General features: G+C 45.5%; 1 protein-coding gene across 1 annotated transcript; it reads right to left on the bottom strand.

The window, feature by feature from the left end:
- Nucleotides 1-1,029: 1,029 nt before the first annotated feature.
- Nucleotides 1,030-13,547, bottom strand: LOC147748060 (uncharacterized). The gene is made up of 3 exons (XM_086927055.1): nucleotides 13,512-13,547; nucleotides 6,176-6,676; nucleotides 1,030-1,584 (listed from the first exon to the last, which is right to left on the bottom strand). Exons 1-3 carry the CDS (start codon nucleotides 13,545-13,547, stop codon nucleotides 1,030-1,032), a joined length of 1,092 nt encoding a protein of 363 aa, XP_086783181.1.
- Between the last annotated feature and the right edge of the window lie 6,475 nt (nucleotides 13,548-20,022).

Genomic DNA, 20,022 nt, shown 5'->3' with positions numbered 1-20,022 from the left:
TTTTTCCGCTTCTTTGGGTGTTTCAGTTAATTATACAGGCAGCCATTACTTATCTAGGTCCCTTCCCAGACTTCTCTCAAGACACCTCACTTCAGAATACTCACCTGAGAAAAAAGGAATAGAACTAACTACTAAAGATGAAAGAAGTCATAGCTCTGAGGGTATGTATAGCAACATCTCCCGACGAACAACGCAAATCTATGCGAGCAACGCACCATGGTGCGAAATCAGCAACGTCTTCCGACGAACAACGCGAATCTATGCGAGCAACGCACCCTGGTGCGAAATCAACAACTTCTCCCGACAAACAACGCGCATCTGCACGAGCAACACTTTCCGGTGAAAAATCAGTACATCCCTCATACGCTATGTTGGGTTGATCTACTTTTGGCATTCTTGCTTTGGAGCCGATTTCCCTCCCGTATCAACAACTACTTGGTAGAGGGGAAATAACCCATCCCTCTGTAAGCACTTGGTAAAAAAGGGGCTCGACCTTCCTTTACAAAGAATAAGAATCAAATTCACATTCCAAGGGTCTTTATTGCATGATAATAGTGGTGGCAAGAAAGAAATATGTAGTATGTTGTGATTAGTTATATTTGCTGCAATGCTGTGGAATGTTGTGGTTGCTTAGTGTGGGGTTTCAGCTGGGTTGCCAAACAAATCCACTGACAAGGGGGTTTTGGGTAGTGCAGGTTTTATTGTTTTATACAGTCTCCGTTTTGCATCCGGTAGAATGATAGAGGGTTAGCAGCCTCTTCAGCGGCCTCCCGTACTCCGCTCCGCCTCCTCGTCTCCCGGTGTCTGCTGGGAGTCGTAGTCCGTGCTTCCGCCGTGGTCGCGTGGAGTCCGGGGGAGGTTGCCAGAGTGCAGAAAACAAAGAAAACCTGGGTTACTCGGCTATTCTAGCCGAACAGGGGTGAGGGTTGGGTAGTGAGGAGACACTCGTGCAAGTTATCTACCCCGCTATACGTGAGGGATTGTGCAGGGGAACGTCGGGGATTTTAAGATAACACTGCCGCGTAAGGGTCAAGGTGGTTTGCCCAGACTATGTCCCGCCCAGCCCAGGAAACGAGACCGTACCTGTCCGAGCCACACTTCCCGGGAAGCGTGGCTGGGCGATGCGCCTTCTCGGTGGCCTCCTGGCGTGTCGCTGATGTCTCGTTTCTCCGTAGGGAGGACTCCACTGCTCTCCTCTCCCGGTCCGTCCCGATCTCGCCTATTCCCGCTGAGGTTGTTGCTTTCACCTTCCTCTGCTCCTTCCTCGGTCTTCCACCACTCCTCTCCGTCCTGGCTCTTCCTCCGCTCCTCTCCGTCCTTGATCGTCCACCACTCCTCTCCGTCCTCGCTCCTTCGCCTCTCCTCTCCGTCCTCGCTCCTTCGCCTCTCCACTCCGTCCTCGCACTCCAGTCTCCACTCTCCTCCTCCTGGTGTAACACACACCTGTCTCGGTTCCGGGCAGGGTTTTACCGAGCTGACGTGGGAGGGTCCAGTCTCCGTTGCCGCCCACTTAAAGGTGCAGGGCTCACTCTCCAACACTGGCAGACAGCTGACCACGTCCGTGGTTTTCCATGAGTCCGTGTGCTGAAACAACAGAGGCAACACATGAATAGGCAGGCCAGGGGGGCCCGTGTCCGGGTCCCCCGCGTCACACCTCCCCCCTAGGATTCTCCCGATCGGGGAGAGGAAACCGGGACAGGAAATCCGCGTTGGCATTGCCACTTCCCTTCTTGTGGCGGACCTGGAACCTGAAGGGTTGTAGTGCAAGGAACCACCTCATAACCCTCGGGTTATTGGAGATGTTACTGCTCATCCATAACAGGGGAGCGTGGTCAGTGTACAATACGAACGGATGCCCCTCCAGGTAATACCGCAGTTTGTCGACCGCCCATCGTATGGCGAGACACTCTTTCTCAATGGTGGGATATTTCACCTCTCTAGGGAACAATTTCCGGCTGATATACAAAATGGGCCTCTCACCCCCCTCCCCTGAGTCCTGGGACAATACGGCCCGATACCAAAGTCTGAAGCATCAGTTTGGAGGATAAACGGCTTTGTGAAATCAGGTGATGTCAACACAGGGCTCGTTGTGATGGCTCGTTTCAGTGATTGGAAGGCCTTCCACATAGCCGGTGACGGGTTGTGGAAGTCGTACCCCTTCTGATGTTTCTGCAAAGTATCCGTCAATGGGGCAGCTATGTCCGAAAAAGAGGGAATGAACCTTCGGTAGTAGCCCACTAAACCCAAGAAGGCTCTCATGTCTTTGGTGTTTTTGGGGAATGGTGTCTCGGCGATGGCTCTTACTTTTTCTATCTGTGGTTCTATTGCTCCATGTCCCAACAGATAGCCCAGGTATTTCACCTTCTGAAACCCAACCCTGGATTTCTTGGCGTTGACGTGGAGTCCTGCGTCTCTCAACTGTCGGAGGATGATCTGGATATGTTGTAGGTGGTCCTCCCATGATGGACTAAAGATAAAGATGTCGTCGAGATACGCCGAGCTGTATTTCTGATGCCCCCGCAGCACTTCGTTCATTAGCCTCTGGAATGTGGCCGGGGCGCCATGCAAACCGAACGGGAGGACGTTAAATTCATATCGTCCGTCTGGGGTTGCAAAAGCTGTCTTCTTTCGGTCCTCTTCCCGAAGCGGAACCTGCCAGTATCCCTTGGTCAGGTCTAGGGTACTGATGTATTTGGAGTCACCAAGTTTTTCGATGAGCTCGTCAATCCGGGGGATGGGGTATGCATCAAAGGAGGACACCGCGTTTAACGCCCGAAAGTCCATACAAAAGCGGCTACTGCCGTCGGGTTTTGGCACCATTACGATGGGCGATGACCATTCACTTCGGGATGGCCGAACCACTCCCAAACAGATCATTTCGTCGACTTCTCTCCTGATGGCTTCTCTTTTTGCTGCAGGTATCCGATATGGGCGTTGCTTGACTGTAACCCCGGCGGGGGTCTCTATCCTGTGTTCAGCCAGTTGTGTTAGGCCCAGTAGGTCAGAGAAAATATGTTCATAAGGGTGTAGGACGGCTCGTAATCCCTCTTGCTCGTTCCTGTATAAGTCCTCATTGATCACCAGCTCTCCCAGCGTGGTCTCCTTGTATTTACTGACCGTGTCTGCCAGATTGGATGTCACCGGGGCTGTACCCAGCCATTTTTTTAAGAGATTAATGTGGAATATCTGTGACTTCCTCCCCGTCAGGCGTAGAGGATAGGTGGTTTTCCCTATTGTCTCGATGACTTTGTATGGTCCTTGCCACTCGTTCTGGAATTTCTTGGAGGTGGACGGCAGCAGTACCAGGGCCCAATCGCCTATTTGTAGGTGTCTCCACTTCTTCCCTTTGTCGTAATGTACTTGCTGCTTTCTTTGACTTCCTTCCAAGTGGGCGAATGCCAATTCCCGTATCTTCCCGAGCTTATTCTTAAGATTCTGGCTGTACTCTAACAGGGTTCTGGTCTCACCCGTTGGCTCGGCTTCCCACACCTCCTTAGTCATGTCCAGGAGGCTCCTGGGTTGGCGTCCGTACAGCATCTCAAATGAAGAACAGCCTAAACTGCTCTGTTTCTGGCCCCGGATAACGTAAAGGGCCAGCGGAAGGAGCAGGTCCCAATCACTTTCGTTCACGGTAAGCATTTTCTTGAGGACGGTCTTAAGGGTCCCGTTGTAACGCTCCACCAGGCCGTCCGTCTGGGGATGATATACCGATGTTTTTATCTGGTGGAGCCCCAGGAGATGGCATACCTCTTTCATAACACGGGACATGAACGGAGTCCCCTGGTCCGTCAGGATCTCCTTGGGGAATCCCACCCGTGAAAACAGTTCCATAAACTTATCTGCGATGTTCCTGGAAGTGGGGGTCTTCAGAGGGAACGCCTCAGGGAAACGGGTGGCGTAATCCATGATTACAAGGGCGTATTTGTATCCTTTTCGTGTCGGGGTAGTGGACCTATGAGGTCCATGCCAACCCTCGAATGGGGTTCCAATAATGGGAAGGGGTTGAAGCGGCACAGCGGCTGGCCTCTGGGTGTTCTTCCTTTGACACAGGTCGCAGGTCTGACAGTGCATCTTCATGTCATGGTAGATACCCGGCCAATAGAAACTTCGTAGTACATTTTGGGTGGTTTTTTCACTCCCGATGTGGCCCGCAAGCAAATGCGTGTGTGCGTAGAACATAACTTGCTCCCGAAAACAAGTAGGGACTAGCAATTGAATGGGGTCTTCTTGTTTGGCTTGTCTATACAGGAGATCTTCCTTAATCAGGAATCGAGGATAGCGTGGTTGGGGATTGTTCAGATCTTGGTGGGCCTGTTCCCAGGCGTTGAGTAAGCTGGCATCATTGGCCTGTGCAAAGCGAAAACTCCTATCGCCCTCCCATGGTTCCGGGGAGGTTAGAGCTGGGATGGCTATAGCCTCGGTCTCCGTCTTCCGTTGCAGGCGGTCTTTAAATAGCTCCAGGAAGTGGGGATTGTCGGTCCCGAGTATAAGATTCTCCGGTAGAGCGTCCATCACTCCGACCTTCACTGCCATGGTGTGCTTTCCCTCTACCTCAATGGGGACGTAAGCCACCGGATACCCCCTAACGTCCCCATGCACACATTTGATATACACCAAGGCCTCTGGCATCACCTGGTGGGGCCTCACAAAACAACCCTGTATCACTGACTGCTTACATCCCGAGTCTAGGAGAGCCTTGACCACCTTACCGTTGACTGCAACACTCACGTGATAGGCTCCGCCGAGCTCTGCTGAATACATGACTGCCTTGGGCAGGAAGCTGACGTCCATGGGTTCATCCTGGGTTTGTTTCTGTGGGCAAAGCCTGGCGATGTGTCCCCACATCCCACAGTCGAAACACTGCGGGCCCCGGAACGGGGTCTCCATTGGCAATGGTCTTGGAGGCGGTAGCCCAGGAGGAGCCCGCACCCTACATTCTGGCCAGGGAACAGGTCGTGGCGTTTTCTCGGGTTCCGACCCATGTAGGTGGGGTTGGGCGCGCATAGTTAGCCGCCATTTCCATTGCTTGGGCAGTCGATAAGTTGGAGTGCTGTCGTAGCCACCTCTGTGTCCCAAAGGGTAGGGCCTCGAGGTATTGCTCCAAGTAAATCTTGTCCATTATTTCCTTCTTTGTACTCGAAGCAGAGACAAGCCACTTGTCAGCAGCAGACTTAAGGCGAAAGAACAAAGTTTTCGGGTTATCCCCAGGTTGCCCTCTCTCCTTGCGGAAGCGCACCCTATACGCCTCCGCGTCCAGACCCAAATGGTCCAGAATGATCACCTTGATCTGTCCATATGCGGTCTGTCCGTCCCCATTGGCGACTTGATAGGCTGCCTGTGCCTCGCCGGTTAGTAGGGGGGCGAGAAAGAAGGGCCATTTATCCAGGGGCCATCCGCAAGCCAAGGCCACCCTCTCAAAGTTCGTGAGGAACGCGTCAGGGTCCTCCCCCAAGACGTACTTCTGCAAGGAGATGCCTGCTGGGGTGGGCGGGCGACGACTCTCCCTCCATGGATTGCTGGCTGGGTCGACGGTGGGGCGCATCCCCTCGAGCTGGCTCACTACCGTCATTCTGAAGGTTTCTCTGTCGAGTTGGGCGGCGGCCAGCTGCTGTTCGGCCGCCCATCCCAACTGCTCCTGGCCTTTCACTAGGGCCTGTAAGATCTCTTCCATTGTCGTGTCCCGGATGGGTTCCTCGGCTATGCCCGCATTCTCCACCACTTGTGGGGTTTCAGCTGGGTTGCCAAACAAATCCACTGACAAGGGGGTTTTGGGTAGTGCAGGTTTTATTGTTTTATACAGTCTCCGTTTTGCAACCGGTATCCGGTAGAATGGTAGAGGGTTAGCAGCCTCTTCAGCGGCCTCCCGTACTCTGCTCCGCCTCCTCGTCTCCCGGTGTCTGCTGGGAGTCGTAGTCCGTGCTTCCGCCGTGGTCGCGTGGAGTCCGGGGAGGTTGCCAGAGTGCAGAAAACAAAGAAAACCTGGGTTACTCGGCTATTCTAGCCGAACAGGGGTGAGGGTTGGGTAGTGAGGAGACACTCGTGCAAGTTATCCACCCCGCTATACGTGAGGGATTGTGCAGGGGAACGTCGGGGATTTTAAGATAACTGTGCCGCGTAAGGCTCAAGGTGGTTTGCCCAGACTACGTCCCGCCCAGCCCAGGAATCGAGACCGTACCTGTCGGAGCCACACTTCCCGGGAAGTGTGGCTGGGCGATGCGCCTTCTCGGTGGCCTCCTGGCGTGTCGCTGATGTCTCGTTTCTCCGTAGGGAGGACTCCACTGCTCTCCTCTCCCGGTCCGTCCCGATCTCGCCTATTCCCGCTGAGGTCGTTGCTTTCACCTTCCTCTGCTCCGTCCTCGGTCTTCCACCACTCCTCTCCGTCCTGGCTCTTCCTCCGCTTCTCTCCGTCCTTGATCCTCCACCACTCCTCTCCGCCCTCGCTCCTTCGCCTCTCCTCTCCGTCCTCGCTCCTTCGCCTCTCCACTCCGTCCTCGCACTCCAGTCTCCACTCTCCTCCTCCAGGTGTAACACACACCTGTCTCGGTTCCGGGCAGGGTTTTACCGAGCTGACGTGGGAGGGTCCAGTCTCCGTTGCCGCCCACTTAAAGGTGCAGGGCTCACTCTCCAACACTGGCAGACAGCTGACCACGTCCGTGGTTTTCCATGAGTCTGTGTGCTGAAACAACAGAGGCAACACATGAATAGGCAGGCCAGGGGGGCCCGTGTCCGGGTCCCCCGCGTCACACTTAGCTACTACTTTTGTCATAGAGTTGGAATGTTATGTTTTCTCTGAGACTCTCAACTGCTGAGCTTGGTGGAGCATCCTGTGTGTGCTCCACGACCATGTAATCTAAATAAATCTTTATGATCAACTCCCTTCAAAAGTATTGAAAGCTCGATGTCTTCGTTGTAAGAACTTGAAGATAAGCCTACTGAGAAGACTAATGACTCTATCAATGTTGTAAAACATTTCAAAGTCACATCTAAAGTTAAAAACCCTTTTTCCAAATTTTCTCCAAATTTTAACAAACCTGATCCAAATCTTTGCATTAGGTGTGGTAATCCTCCCCGTGGTAAAAATGGAAAGTGTCCGGCTATTTCTTTCACCTGTAACTATTGTAAGAAAGTAGGACATCTTGCAAAGGTCTGTCTCAAGAAAAAATATACAAAAACCTGTTGCCTGTGTTGTAGAATCAGATGGGGAAAGTGATGCTGAAATTGTTTCAGTTATAAGGGAGGCAGGAGATGACTCTGTTCAAGTTGGAGCCACGTCAGAGGTTGTCAAGAGTGACCCCTCTAAATGTAGAGATCCAATTGTAGATATTGGTATTGGAGATAAAACCATTCCATTGTTGGTTGATTTTGGTGCTCGGTTCACCATGATCACCAAAAATTTGTTTGAGGAAACGTGGGGTGACTCCATCAAGCTTCTTCCTCCTGATCGTTCTCCTGTATCCTACAAATTATGTAAGATCGATCTTTCAGGATATTTTGAAGACAAATTGTATTTTAAAGGGAGGTGTATCAAGGGTAAAATGTATGTTGCAGTGAAGGGTTTAAACATTCTGGGTTGGTTTCACCAGGGTTTATTCGGAATGATCCTGAGACCTGGAACCTTACAACAAGCTCTGGTTGTTGATTGTTGCGATGATATCACACAAAGATGGAAAACTAAAAATACCTCTGTTTTTAGTAATTCGCTTGGAAAGGTTAAGGGTTTCAAACATAAAATTGTTGTCAAGAATGATGCCACTCCAGTCAAACACACGCGTAGGGGTGTTCCTTTTAGTGTTAGATCTGATTTGAAGAAGGAACTTATGGAACTATGTGCCAAAGGCATTATTGAACCAGCTGAATCGTCCTTATGGTGACCTCCCTTGGTGTTTGCCCGCAAGAAGAATGATCAACTTAGGGTCTGTGTGGATTTGAGGTACCTTACTAAGGAAATTTGGGTTGATTCCATCCCCTTCCCAAGATTTCTGAACTTTTTGCAGCCACCAAGGGTGGCAGATGTTTTTCCAAGTTAGATTTGGCCAGCGCTCACCACCAGCTTGAAATTCACAAAGAGTCAAAGCACCTCAATGCATTAGTTTCCTCTTTGGGCACTTATCAATATTGTAAGATATAGGATGCCATTCGGGCTGGCCTCAGCGGCGTCCGTTTTTCAAAGGACCATTAATAATATTCTTTGTGATGTAAATTCTGTTATAATGTTTCAGGATGACGTTTTGGTATTTAGTAACGACAATGTTTCCCATGATGCTACTGTGGACAAAGTTTTGTCTTTGTTTAGGGACAATGGTATAGTTCTCAAACCTGAAAAGTGTGAATTTTCTTCTGATAAGGTTGAATATCTAGGTCATATAATATCGCAAGAAGAGGTCTGTCCCAAACCAGGACTGTTGGAAGCTATTTTTAATGCTCCTGCCCCTACGGATAAATCAGGAGTCAAATCACTTCTTGGGCTTTGTGAGTATTATTCTAAATTTGCTCCAGATTTCGCTAGTATCGTTAGGCCCATTAGTGTACTGTTAAAGAAAGGTGTACCTTTTGAATGGGGAAAGGACTGCGAGAGTGCTCTGGAATTGGTTAAGGTGTCTTTAGCTCGTTGTAAAGCTCTAAAGCCGTTTGATCCTGCCTATAAATGTTTCATAACCGTTGACGCCAGTCAAGTAGGTTTAGGTGCCATGCTGACACAGAGAGTAGAGGGGATATAACACACCATTGCTTTTGCATCTAGAGTGCTCAGAGGTGCCGAACATCAATATTCGGTTATTGAGAAAGAACTTTTGGGATGTTCTTGGGCTATAGAGAAATTTCGTTCATATGTTTGGGGCAAGAGGTTCACTCTTCTCACTGATCATAAGCCTCTTGTTAACATCCTTGGTGATGGTATGAGCAAATGTTCTACTCCCAGGATTGTTAGGATGGTTACCAGACTGCTACAGTTTGATTTTGAAGTCAAACACATACCTGGAGGATAAAATTTAGGAGCGGATTTTCTGTCAAGATTCACTATTAGTGGCAACGACCAAGAGAATGTTAAGTTTGACTCTATTATCAATGAGGATTGTTTTGTTGCTGGAATTGATATTCCTTGTCAAAATGTAGGATCTGAGGAAGATTGGAGATCAGCCTTTCTTTCAGATTCTAGTCTTCAAGATGTTTGTGATTTGGTTGCCAAAGGGTGGCCACGTGAAAAGGTTCTTTCACCTTTACTTCAACCTTTTTGCAAAGTTAGTCAAGAATTAACTATTGAAGATGGTTTGTTACTGAGAGGTGAGAAACGTATCCCTCCGTCTTCTCTCAGACCTGGTATTTTAAAATCTGTACATGAAGGTCATTTAGGGTCTACTCTTACTAAGTGTCGAGTTCGGGACGTTTTCTGGTGGCCTTCAATGGATGGTGATGTTGAGAATATGGTGAGAGATTGCGTGGTTTGTTCTTCTTCTGACAAGTCTAAGAAAGTTAATACCCCTCCTTTGAAACACATTGAATGCCCTGACAAGCCATGGGTTAAGTTTGGAATTGACGTACAAGGTCCGTATGATGTCCTTAGTGGTCATTTCAAGTACATCTTAGTTTTGGTTGATTACACATCAAAATGGAGATAAGAGATAAGATTAGTTAAAGAAGCTAATACTAAAGCCATCATTGATTTTCTCAGTGATGTTTTTTTGAGAGAAGGATTTCCTGAATTTGTAATATCAGATAATAGAACTCAGTTTATTAGTCATGAATTCCAAAGTTTTCTTAAATCTTTTTCTGTCAAACACATCAAAAGCTCACTTTATCATCCCCAAACTAACGGTCTCGTTGAAATGATGAACCGAGTGGTTGGGGATTGTGTGAAGTGGGCCAAGTTTGGTCATCATGATGTTAAAATAGCTCTTGAAGATATGTTGTGGTATTATAGAACTACACCTCATTCTATCACCAAGGTCTCACCGTTTGTTCTCATGAGGTGAAGAAATGCCAACACTTCTTTTAGACATTGGTGGATGGGAAATTTACTCAGGTCTACCACTAGTGTTGATGAATTAATGTGTAAAGTCAAGGAAAATGTAACCAATTTACAAGAGAAACAGAAAATTTGGTTTGATAAAATAAAGGGGTGTTAAAATGTCTTTTCTCAATGTGGGAGATTTGGTTAGAATTAAGTCTTCTGTTTATACAAGGAAAGGAGAATGTAAAATTGGTGGTCCACAACGTGTAAATAAAATTTATGGAAATGCTCTACAGCTTGAGGGTGGGCACTGGGGGAAACTTGGGAAAGTTTCCAAAGTGTTTCGCAGTTCTGTGTTAAATTCCACACAACACAGTCAATCTTTTCAAAACTGTGACGTTTTGAATTCTAGTCAACATGGTTGTGATGTACCTGGGACCTTGTTTCATAGTCCGAATATTTCTTCTCCACCTAGTTTTGAGAAGGTAAGAAGAAGTTCGAGAAAATGCAACCTGCCTGTTCGTTTTAGATAATGTTTTTCTTGCGTATGTTTTTTTAATGTATTTTTTATTTTTTGTAGGACAAGGGAAGGTATGTAGTATGTTGTGATTAGTTATATTTGCTGCAATGCTGTGGAATGTTGTGGTTGCTTAGCTACTGCTTTTGTTATAGAGTTGGAATGTTAGGTTTTCTCTGAGACTCTCAACTGCTGAGCTTGGTGGAGCATCTTGTGTGTGCTCCACGACCTTGTAATCTAAATAAATCTTTATGATCAACACCCTGCATCCGGTCAAATTACTACAAAATAATAATGGTTAAACATCCATACACATAAAACCTGAAAATGAAAGGCAAAATTAGATAGAATTAGATATACATGGACCATCTCTCCATAGTGGTGTTCATATGTGTCTTGAAGAAGGGTCCAACTCTCTCTGTCCCTCTCTGGTTAAGCCAAGTCTCTTTGCTACACAAACACGACTGCACGTCTGCACCATGAAGTTTCGTCAGACCATCAAAGCCGCCAGACTGTCGTCTCACAGGCCATCAATTTATCTCCCTTCGCTTGGACCTGCTTTCACTAATATAGAATCTAACCCTTTCTCAAAGCTTCTAGAGGAACCCGCCTACCGTTCTCACAGGATTCCTGTACTGCCTCGTAACAGGCACACAACAGCAGCTGCCAAGCGTTTGTTGCGTCTCTGGCGCGAGGAGAGCACATTCCACCGATAAGGACCGGTCCGTGCTGGTTCACTGCTAGCAAATAGCACCTCAAACATAAAACATTACCCTTCACCTAGAGAGGCTCAGCAAGATGGTGTCAGAAAAGTACATGGCTTCGCTCGAGCACAGGCCCTTGGGCCCGAAAAGGAGTAAAAACAATGTATAAGACAGCATAAGGTTGTCAAAGTCTATCAGTAAGTTCAACAAATAGGTGGAGTAAGAGTCAAAACTACATCATATACTGAGATGGTGGTGGGAAAATGGTCATAACCACGCCAATCAGAACCGGTATCTCAGTCATTACACCTCCAAAACTATTTATTCCTATATTGGGCAATACCATCGGGAACTGGGATCCCTGGAACTTGTAAATCTAGTACCCCAAACAGTCTGTATCAACCTAAATAGCTCAGGATGGAGCTGCCAATCGCTTTAATCTATTAGGTATCTGGAGTTCCAAACCACTACTTCATTGGATTGACCTGGAATGTATTCCGCTATCACAGATATCTTGTGACAATGGCAGTAGTGCCAAAAGTCCTTGGCTATATCCACCAACAGAGATGATCTTGTGCCCCCCAACTTGTTGATATACCTCACTGCAGATATGTTGTCCATCCTGAGGAGGATGCAACAAGTCATCTACTTGGGGTTAAGGGTCTTGATGGCAAACAATGCTGCCAGAATCTCTATACAGTTGATATGGAGTTCTAACTCTTGATGAAACCACCTGCCACCTGTTGAGATATTGCCACAACGCACTCCCCAATGGCTGGCATCTGACTCTATTACCACTTCTGTCTTAGAGCTGAAGATATCTCTGCCAAATACACGCATCTACGTGTCCCAGCCACCATCAGAGCGCCTCTCTCACATCTTCCGTCAGAGGTACCTGATCCGTGTAAGCCAAACACTTCCGTAAGTGTTGGATTTTGAATCTCCGGTGGGCCCTGTAGTGAAGGGGCCTCAGGAAGATTGCCTGGATGGAGAAGGCAAACAGACCACTGACCAGGCGAGTGATCATCTGCAGGGAGACCATCTAATGGGAACGGACAGATTTCAATTCCTTTTTTTGTCCCTCAACTTGACTTTGGGAGTTTCAGCTGAGCTAACTGAGAGTCAATCACAAACCCCAGAAATGTTATGGTTTGGAAAGGACAAAAGAACGACTTAGACATGTTGACGACAAATCTCATGTCCTGTAAGAGAGGCTCCGTCATCTGCAGATGCAGAGTGACTAATTCCTGGGAGTGTACCATGATCAAGATGTCATCTGAGTAAATGATCATTCATACTCCCTTTCTCCCTGAGGTAGGCTATCACCGGTTTCATCATCTTGGTGAAGCACCATGGTGCATAAAAAAGCCCGAAAGGAAGGACCAAATATTCCAGCCACCTGTCTCTCCATTGCAATTGTAGGAACTGTCTGTGTGGGGGAAAGATAGGAATAGATAGATAAACATCTTTGAAGTCCAGACAGACCATCCAGTCCCCTTTCTTCAACAAATCTGCCAGAAGATGGATACCCTCCATCTTGAAATGTCTGTAAGTGATGTAGTAGTTGAACTCCCTCAGATACAGACCCAATCTACGTCGACTCCCTCTCTTTTGTACTAAAAAGATAATGCTTCAGAAACCCACTTGATGAGGGTCGCAATAGGCCACAGCTCGCTTCTGCAGAAAGGCTTCTAGTTCAGTGTCTATAAAAGTGGACTCTTGTAGTGAAACATGAAACTGTTGAGGGGGCCCATTTGCCAGGGTATCTGATAAAACTCCAGTAGGAAATCGTGAACGGTTTGCAGTGCCCATGCATCCCGAATCAAAAGACTCCAAATGTGAAGAAATAGTTTGTGATGGAGTAACCCTATCCGCCAGTTAAAAACCAGGCCCTTAGTTTCTGGGAGTTTGCCTTTTTATGATTGGTTAAAATAAACTTGCCTCAGAAGCAGGTTAAGGATTTATTTTCTATGGTTTCTTCGATTGCAAAGCTCATCGTTGAGATTCAGATTTGTGTCTGATATTGTAACTGATGATCTCGAAGACTGCATTCTGCTAGATCAGTCTTTATACCAATCCTTTTGATGCCTTCGTCTTTTGAAATTAGATTTAAGGTTTGTCCACAAGAAATGTTGGCTGGGTTTCTCTCCAGTCAACCAACTGTGTTCATGCTCATAAAGCTCTCTGAGGACCAGATCACATATTAGAGACTCGACCCCTCCACTGGACTCTGGGAGGCATCGATCACCCTTATCAGTGGAATTGTTAGACTGAAATCCCTGCCTTGGGCCGCCTCTGTAAAAGCGGTGTCCGGAGAAACACTGTCTGGCCAGAAAGAAGGTACCCCCTCTCGTGGAGTCTTGTCGGTCTTCTCTGCCATGTCCGTAAGCTACCCTGGGACGGCCCTGGTAGTAGCAGCAGCCTGGCAAGAGGCCCCTGCCTCACCCAGCCCGTGCACGAAGGCCAGCTTGGAATACCTTTTTGAGGTTGGATTGTGCTTCATCAAGGGATGTAAATGTATTACCTTACTTGGAGATATCCTTAACAAATTTGTACCCGAAGAGATACTCTTCTGCTAAGGGACCGGCATTGGCTGAAGCAAGGTCTGGCAAGTTTGTGTCCATGTGTATCAGAAGAGTCTTATGTCTCTCAGAGAACATAGTGCAGTTGGCGTTGCCCAGTAGGCAAATAGCTCGCTGGGCCCACCATGCCAGGTTATCCGGGTCAATCAGGGAGCCAGTCTCCTTGGCCATTACAGCCATTTTCAGAATTTTTACAAGCAGCCCTGTGAGGTCTAGCATCTTATCCTGGCACCCGCACTAGGTCGGTCGATGCCCTTCTTGGGAACTTTAGCAAACATTTTTAGAAAGGTCAATATGCTAGGATTAATCTCAGGGGTTTCTACAGCCTTGTTAGAGAGGTCTGGAGTTGAGGATTCTGCCCTGCGACAGTTGTGAACTTCCTTATCAAACCCTTTACATAATTTATTGTGTAGGCATTCTGACACCGCCAGTGCAGGGGCCCAATAAGATGCTCCTGGGTGGACTATATTCTCTGGGATAAAGTTGAATGAATTGGAAAGGGATCGGGAAGGGACTGGAGGTCTGGCAGAGACCAACTTTTTGGCTTCTTACTTTTTGGGGTGGTATCGTGGTCTGATTGGGTGGAGTCCTTATGCGTAGAAGCTGTATCAGTGTCATCCTGACGCTTGGACTATGACCGTTTGGAGGAAGAAGGAGCCGCACAATATTCATGGTTTCCAAGAGACCTCTGGGAAAGGTTGGACAAGGCATTAGCATGAGGCCACTTATATGACTTGGCTTTTGCCTTGCGAGGCTGGTCAACATTGCCCTATGCAGAGCTTGGCGCAACCTGCTGGTCATATCCATGCTATTTGGCAAATCGCTCCAGTTGGGCCATAATGGGCTTCTAGGCAGCCTGCAATGCTCGGTTAACTGTATGGGGTACAGCAATCTCAATTGCCCTGTGACGGACTGCTGCACTGAAGCACTGAGTGCATCAACTAAATTGTCCTCCAAATGGTTGGTGCTCTTGATCCTCATCAAAGTAGGATTCATACTCCTCCTCCTTAAAAGGCACCCAATCATTCATGATGTAAATACATATATATATATATATATATATATATATATATATATATATATGAATTTCCGTATTCAAACAAACACAATCCAAGTATTTAAAACACGGACCACTGTTCTGGTGCTTCTTGGTGTTTAATTCAGTGCATGGACATCATGACGCGTTTCGGCCCCGCCTCGGACCTTGATCACATGACACAGTGGGAACGAATGCATTGGTTTAAATACTTTACATAGATAGGTGACGTCAATTGTTTCTAGTGTGTAGTTCCGAACATTCATAGACATGAAAGAATTCTTTCAACCACATCACAATAATAGGCATATATAAATAAATATAGCCTATTAGAAAGTAGTAAATAAAAACATTTTACATTAGAGTAAAACCAATGTTAAAAATATTAAGTGTAAAGAAATAAGTAAGTGAAGTGAAAGCGCAAAGTGCAAAACGTTACTGTTTCTGCAGCGTGACAATCTAAGGGAGATTGATCCCAATCTCATAACTTATTTGAAATATTCATTCATTTAGTGATTCTGTAAGAGTAGAGCAAATGAAAAAATAACGGTATAAATACCAGAACATTTGACATTTCTTGTGGGCCCTGTTTTCCCACATAATTGATTGGAGCCCCAATGCAATTAACTTCATAAATAGAGTGGGAAGTGATCGGCCAGAATATATATACATTCACTGAATAAAACATAGGTTTGACACATGTTATAGTTAGGAATTAGCATTTAAAAAACCTTGGAAATTCACTGAAAAAACCATAGGTTTCATACATGTTATAGTTAGCTGGACATTTCACTCATACAAAACCTTTGAAATTCTCCTGTTATAGTTAGTTCAGCTAACAACTCGCATGCCCACAATGCACTGCTGATGATGTCACATATAACATCACTCATGACATGGTCAGTGACATCACTCATGACATCTCAAATGACATCACTCATGACATCATCCTTGTGAAAGAGTAGCAGACCTCCTCTCAGCGTAATATAACCTTTGATACACCCATTCAAAAATACAAACTAAAATTTTCAAAAAAATGGAGATACTGATACCACTTACCAACAAGCTATTCAGTAATTCCCCCATCTACATACACATCCACTCATTCACCAACAGTTCTTTATAGTCACTTATACGTGTACTCACTCATCATATGTACTCATAGACTTATACATCCTGTTACACACCGACACTCATCCATACACTTACTCACACATATACTAACACATGCAAATAAACATACATACATTTATTTGCATATAGAGCATATGCACACAGCACTCCACTTACTTTTACAGAAACGTACATATACTTACTCTCTTAAACAATCAGTTACAGAAACACATACTTATTTATACAGGAACTCTTTCAATCTCTCACTCTCACATATAATCACTTATATACATCAATCCTCATATATAGTAGATTCAAACATTTGTAGCTACTCATAAAGATACTATTGAGGCAGTCAATCTCTCACTAGCGCACCCATGCACACACTCATCCACCCATACAGTCCTGCATATATGCTGTCTTCAAAACACATACAAACAGTGAGTCACTCATTCATGCATTTATGCGCTAAGTAATACTCCCCACCAAACCATACAGACACTCATACTGATACTCAAAAAAGCCAACTATATATATAGACACTCATGTAGCTACTCACCAACCCATGCAGCCAATTATAGACAAAGTGAGACACTGATACAGATATTTACATATTTAAACATTACTAGCTAATACATGTATTCACTAAGATACACTTAATAACTCAGTTATATAATAATTTTTACAAAACAAATCCAATGAGACATTTATTTATCTATTTCTTCTTCCATCGACCTTGTGATACACATATAGAAAACATATTTAAATTTCAGAAAAAAAAACATTCACTGGATGATGTCATCAGTGATGTCATTTGAGATGTCATGAGTGATTTCATGAGTGATGTCACTGACCGTGTCATGAGTGATGTTATATGTGACGTCATCAGCAGTGCATTGTGGGCACGCGAGTTATAGTTAGTTGAACTAACTATAACAGGAGAATTTCAAAGGTTTTGTATGAGTGAAATGTCCAGCTAACTATAACATGTATGAAACCTATGATTTTATAGTGCATTTCCAAGGTTTTTTAAATGCTAATTCCTAGCTATAACGTGTGTCAAACCTATGATTTTTTCAGTGAATTTGCAAGGTTTTTTAAATGCTAATTCCTAACTATAACATGGCTGAAACCTATGGCTTTTTCATTGAATATATATATGCACTGGAAAACTAAACACCCACTTCCTTTACAAAGAAATGGAAAGTTTGCATCTCTGCAACCTCTCAAATTTTTCACCTTAGTCATCTTCCACTCAAACAACACAACAACCACAAATACAGACACCTACTTGCTACCATTCTCCGCTGAGCTTAACAATTATCCTTCTTTAATTCAAATTCAAAGTGCAGGCCATGTATTCAGCCTTTTTGGTAACTACTACCCATGATTAGCAGTGGTTAATTTGCACACTTCCGTCCTTTCTTTCGCCTTTTCTACCACACACTGGGGCAGGTTTACAAGCCCATTGCGCCACTTTTGCATCATTTTTCCCACAAGCTTGTAAATCTGCTGAACTGTGTGTACTTTATGCACTAGCTTTCTTCCTTAGATGTAGTACTAGTTTCTCTTGCTCCTACTGCACAATCCAACACCCTATCTGTGTAATGACCTGGAAATTCAAAGGTCCACTTCACTGACAATTCAGTGGGTAGTCTCTCCAGCCCTTCTTATTTTTCATGTTTTTCATCTTCCACTCAATCTACACATCATCTACACATACACACATCTAATTACTGCATTCCTTAGCTGTGATTATCAACTATTCTTCTATTTTATATTCATATTCAAAGTGCAAGCCCTGTATTGAGCCTTTTTGTTGTAACTACTGTTCCAGGAATTCTGCTCATACACAGAACTATGCATAAAGACTTAGGACCTCAGTGAATTACGGTGTACCAAAACCCACCTTACTACACAAACCCCCTACCAGACTAGCAATCAGTCACTCATTGGTTCTTCGCCTTAGAGCAAAAACACCAATAACTAGTCAACCCAGAACATGCAACTTAAATTACATGAAGTAAACTGGATAACAAGAGCACTATTTCATTACAGTCTTACACCAGTCCAAAACAAGATGTAAATAAAGACACGTGCAACTTTGAAATGTTTATTTCTAACGCCATAATCTCATGCACAGGACCTTAGATAATATAACCAAACATATTATCAGAAACAAGGTTGTCAGCATTGTTACTATTCTATCAAATACAAACGGAAAAAGCATCCTATAATGTTAAAGGTAAACAAATTTAAAATATACCTACATTTCACCCTCCCTACCTAACAGATTAGTTTATAACTACAGAATTTTTCATAGGATTACATGGGCAGACCCATACCTCTGGTAGTCAGAGGAAGTGCATCACATTCAGTGCTCCACAAACTGTCAAGATACGAATGTTCTCCAACTGTGTGTAACATTGCCTCCACAATGCATTATGAAACGTGCAAGTATCAGAGGTGGCCATAGGTGCATATGTGTTATGGCTCGAACGTGCGGGGATCATTCTGAATAAAAGACACAGTATTCAAGATAACCTTGATGTTCCATGCTCTCACTATACACACAAAATTAGCGAGGCAGTTTACAAATCTAGCATACCAAATTATTCTCATATAAACCAAATACTGAGCGTTCTCTAAACAATATCACAAGTACGTGTCGTGTGCAAAGCAGAGCAGGAAAGCAAAAATAGCTTGTAAGCTTCTAATAAACCTATGCTAACTTAACAGGGTGTGAGTGCAAGGGTCAGCCCCACGGCACCCTTCCTTGATCGAAGCACGTGATATGAACGTGGGCGAATTAGAAACTCAGAGTCCAAGCCTAAAAAGCAGAGTCAAGTTCACATTTAAAAAAAAAAGCTATTCACTCTTTGATAGAAAGTAGTAGCTAAATAATAAAGAATACGTAGAAAAATCAAAGAGTCTTAACAACATCAGTGCTGCAGCAATTCCCCCTCTGTGCTGAGAGGCTTTAAAGCCCATGGTTCATGACGAGCTCAGCTCGTCATGAGCACACGAGCAGTGTACTGCATGACGAGCTGAGCTCGTCATGAGCATCGAAGGGGTTAATCCAACAGCGTGTAAGCACAGTATGTAGCAACAGCCTCCAAGAGGAAGTCCTTGTTCTCATCTGAAAACATTTCAGCCATCCAATTCAATAGTGGGAATGAACATACATGTTCCTCAACAACCTGAGCCTCTATCACCATCAGAGGAAAACTCGGGTCATCTTCAATGTAACTGCGTGCCAAGGAGTCATGTGCCGCTGCAAAAACATTCCAACGTCCCATTATTCCATGTATCGCTGCTAAGGCCATAATCCTGCCGCCAGAACAGAGCAATTCATGAGCAACTAAGGGGCTCATCAGCTGATCATTATCCGCGTTGGGAGACACTGTACTGCAGAGACACAAATCCAGGGCCTAGTCTAAATCGCAGCTCAGGCAATAGAAGACAGGTTGAACGCATGTGAAAAAGGAAAATCGAAACGATAATCCATAAGCTGCACTCAATGTAGCCAGTGGCAGCGCTCCGTAATAACTAAGCATTCGGTTGTGGACTAGCAACAACAGGGACATATTCTCGTCTGCTGCAAGATGTGCATCCATATTTAAGTAAGCAAATTAATACAAGCACACCAGCAACTAATGTGAGCATTAAGGAGAATCCACCGAAGATGCTGGAAAAAACACCGACAAGACACCAAATATAGGGGGTCATTAGGATGGCGGACGGAAGGACGTCCGCCGGCATAAAGTAGGCGTAAAATGCCTTTTTTCCGTCCGCCAGCCGCCATCTGTCCGTGCGCCTCATTAGTATGGGAATCACTGTCAAAAGTACGTACGCTGCGGAAGAACAAGCACTGCCGCGGAAATACACCCGACCCAGTGGCGAACGTAACCAACCAGAGACACCGCCGTACGGAATAAAGCCTTCGACCGTCCACGTAATTACGATAGCGGATAAGACACAGCAAATCGCAGCGGAAAAACCACCAGCCTGAACACGGCGGATTCACCTCAGCGGAAAGCCAAGACATTGCAGAGATACCCACCACAGGCAGATCTCCGTCATGGACCCAGCTCTGAACGCATTTCCGATCCTCTTCGTGCTCC

Source organism: Lissotriton vulgaris, chromosome 1_1, assembly GCF_964263255.1.
Source record: "Lissotriton vulgaris chromosome 1_1, aLisVul1.2, whole genome shotgun sequence".
Taxonomy (NCBI): Eukaryota; Metazoa; Chordata; class Amphibia; order Caudata; family Salamandridae; genus Lissotriton; species Lissotriton vulgaris.
The sequence above is the reverse complement of the archived record's forward strand: the minus strand, read 5'-3'. Positions and strand labels throughout refer to the sequence as shown.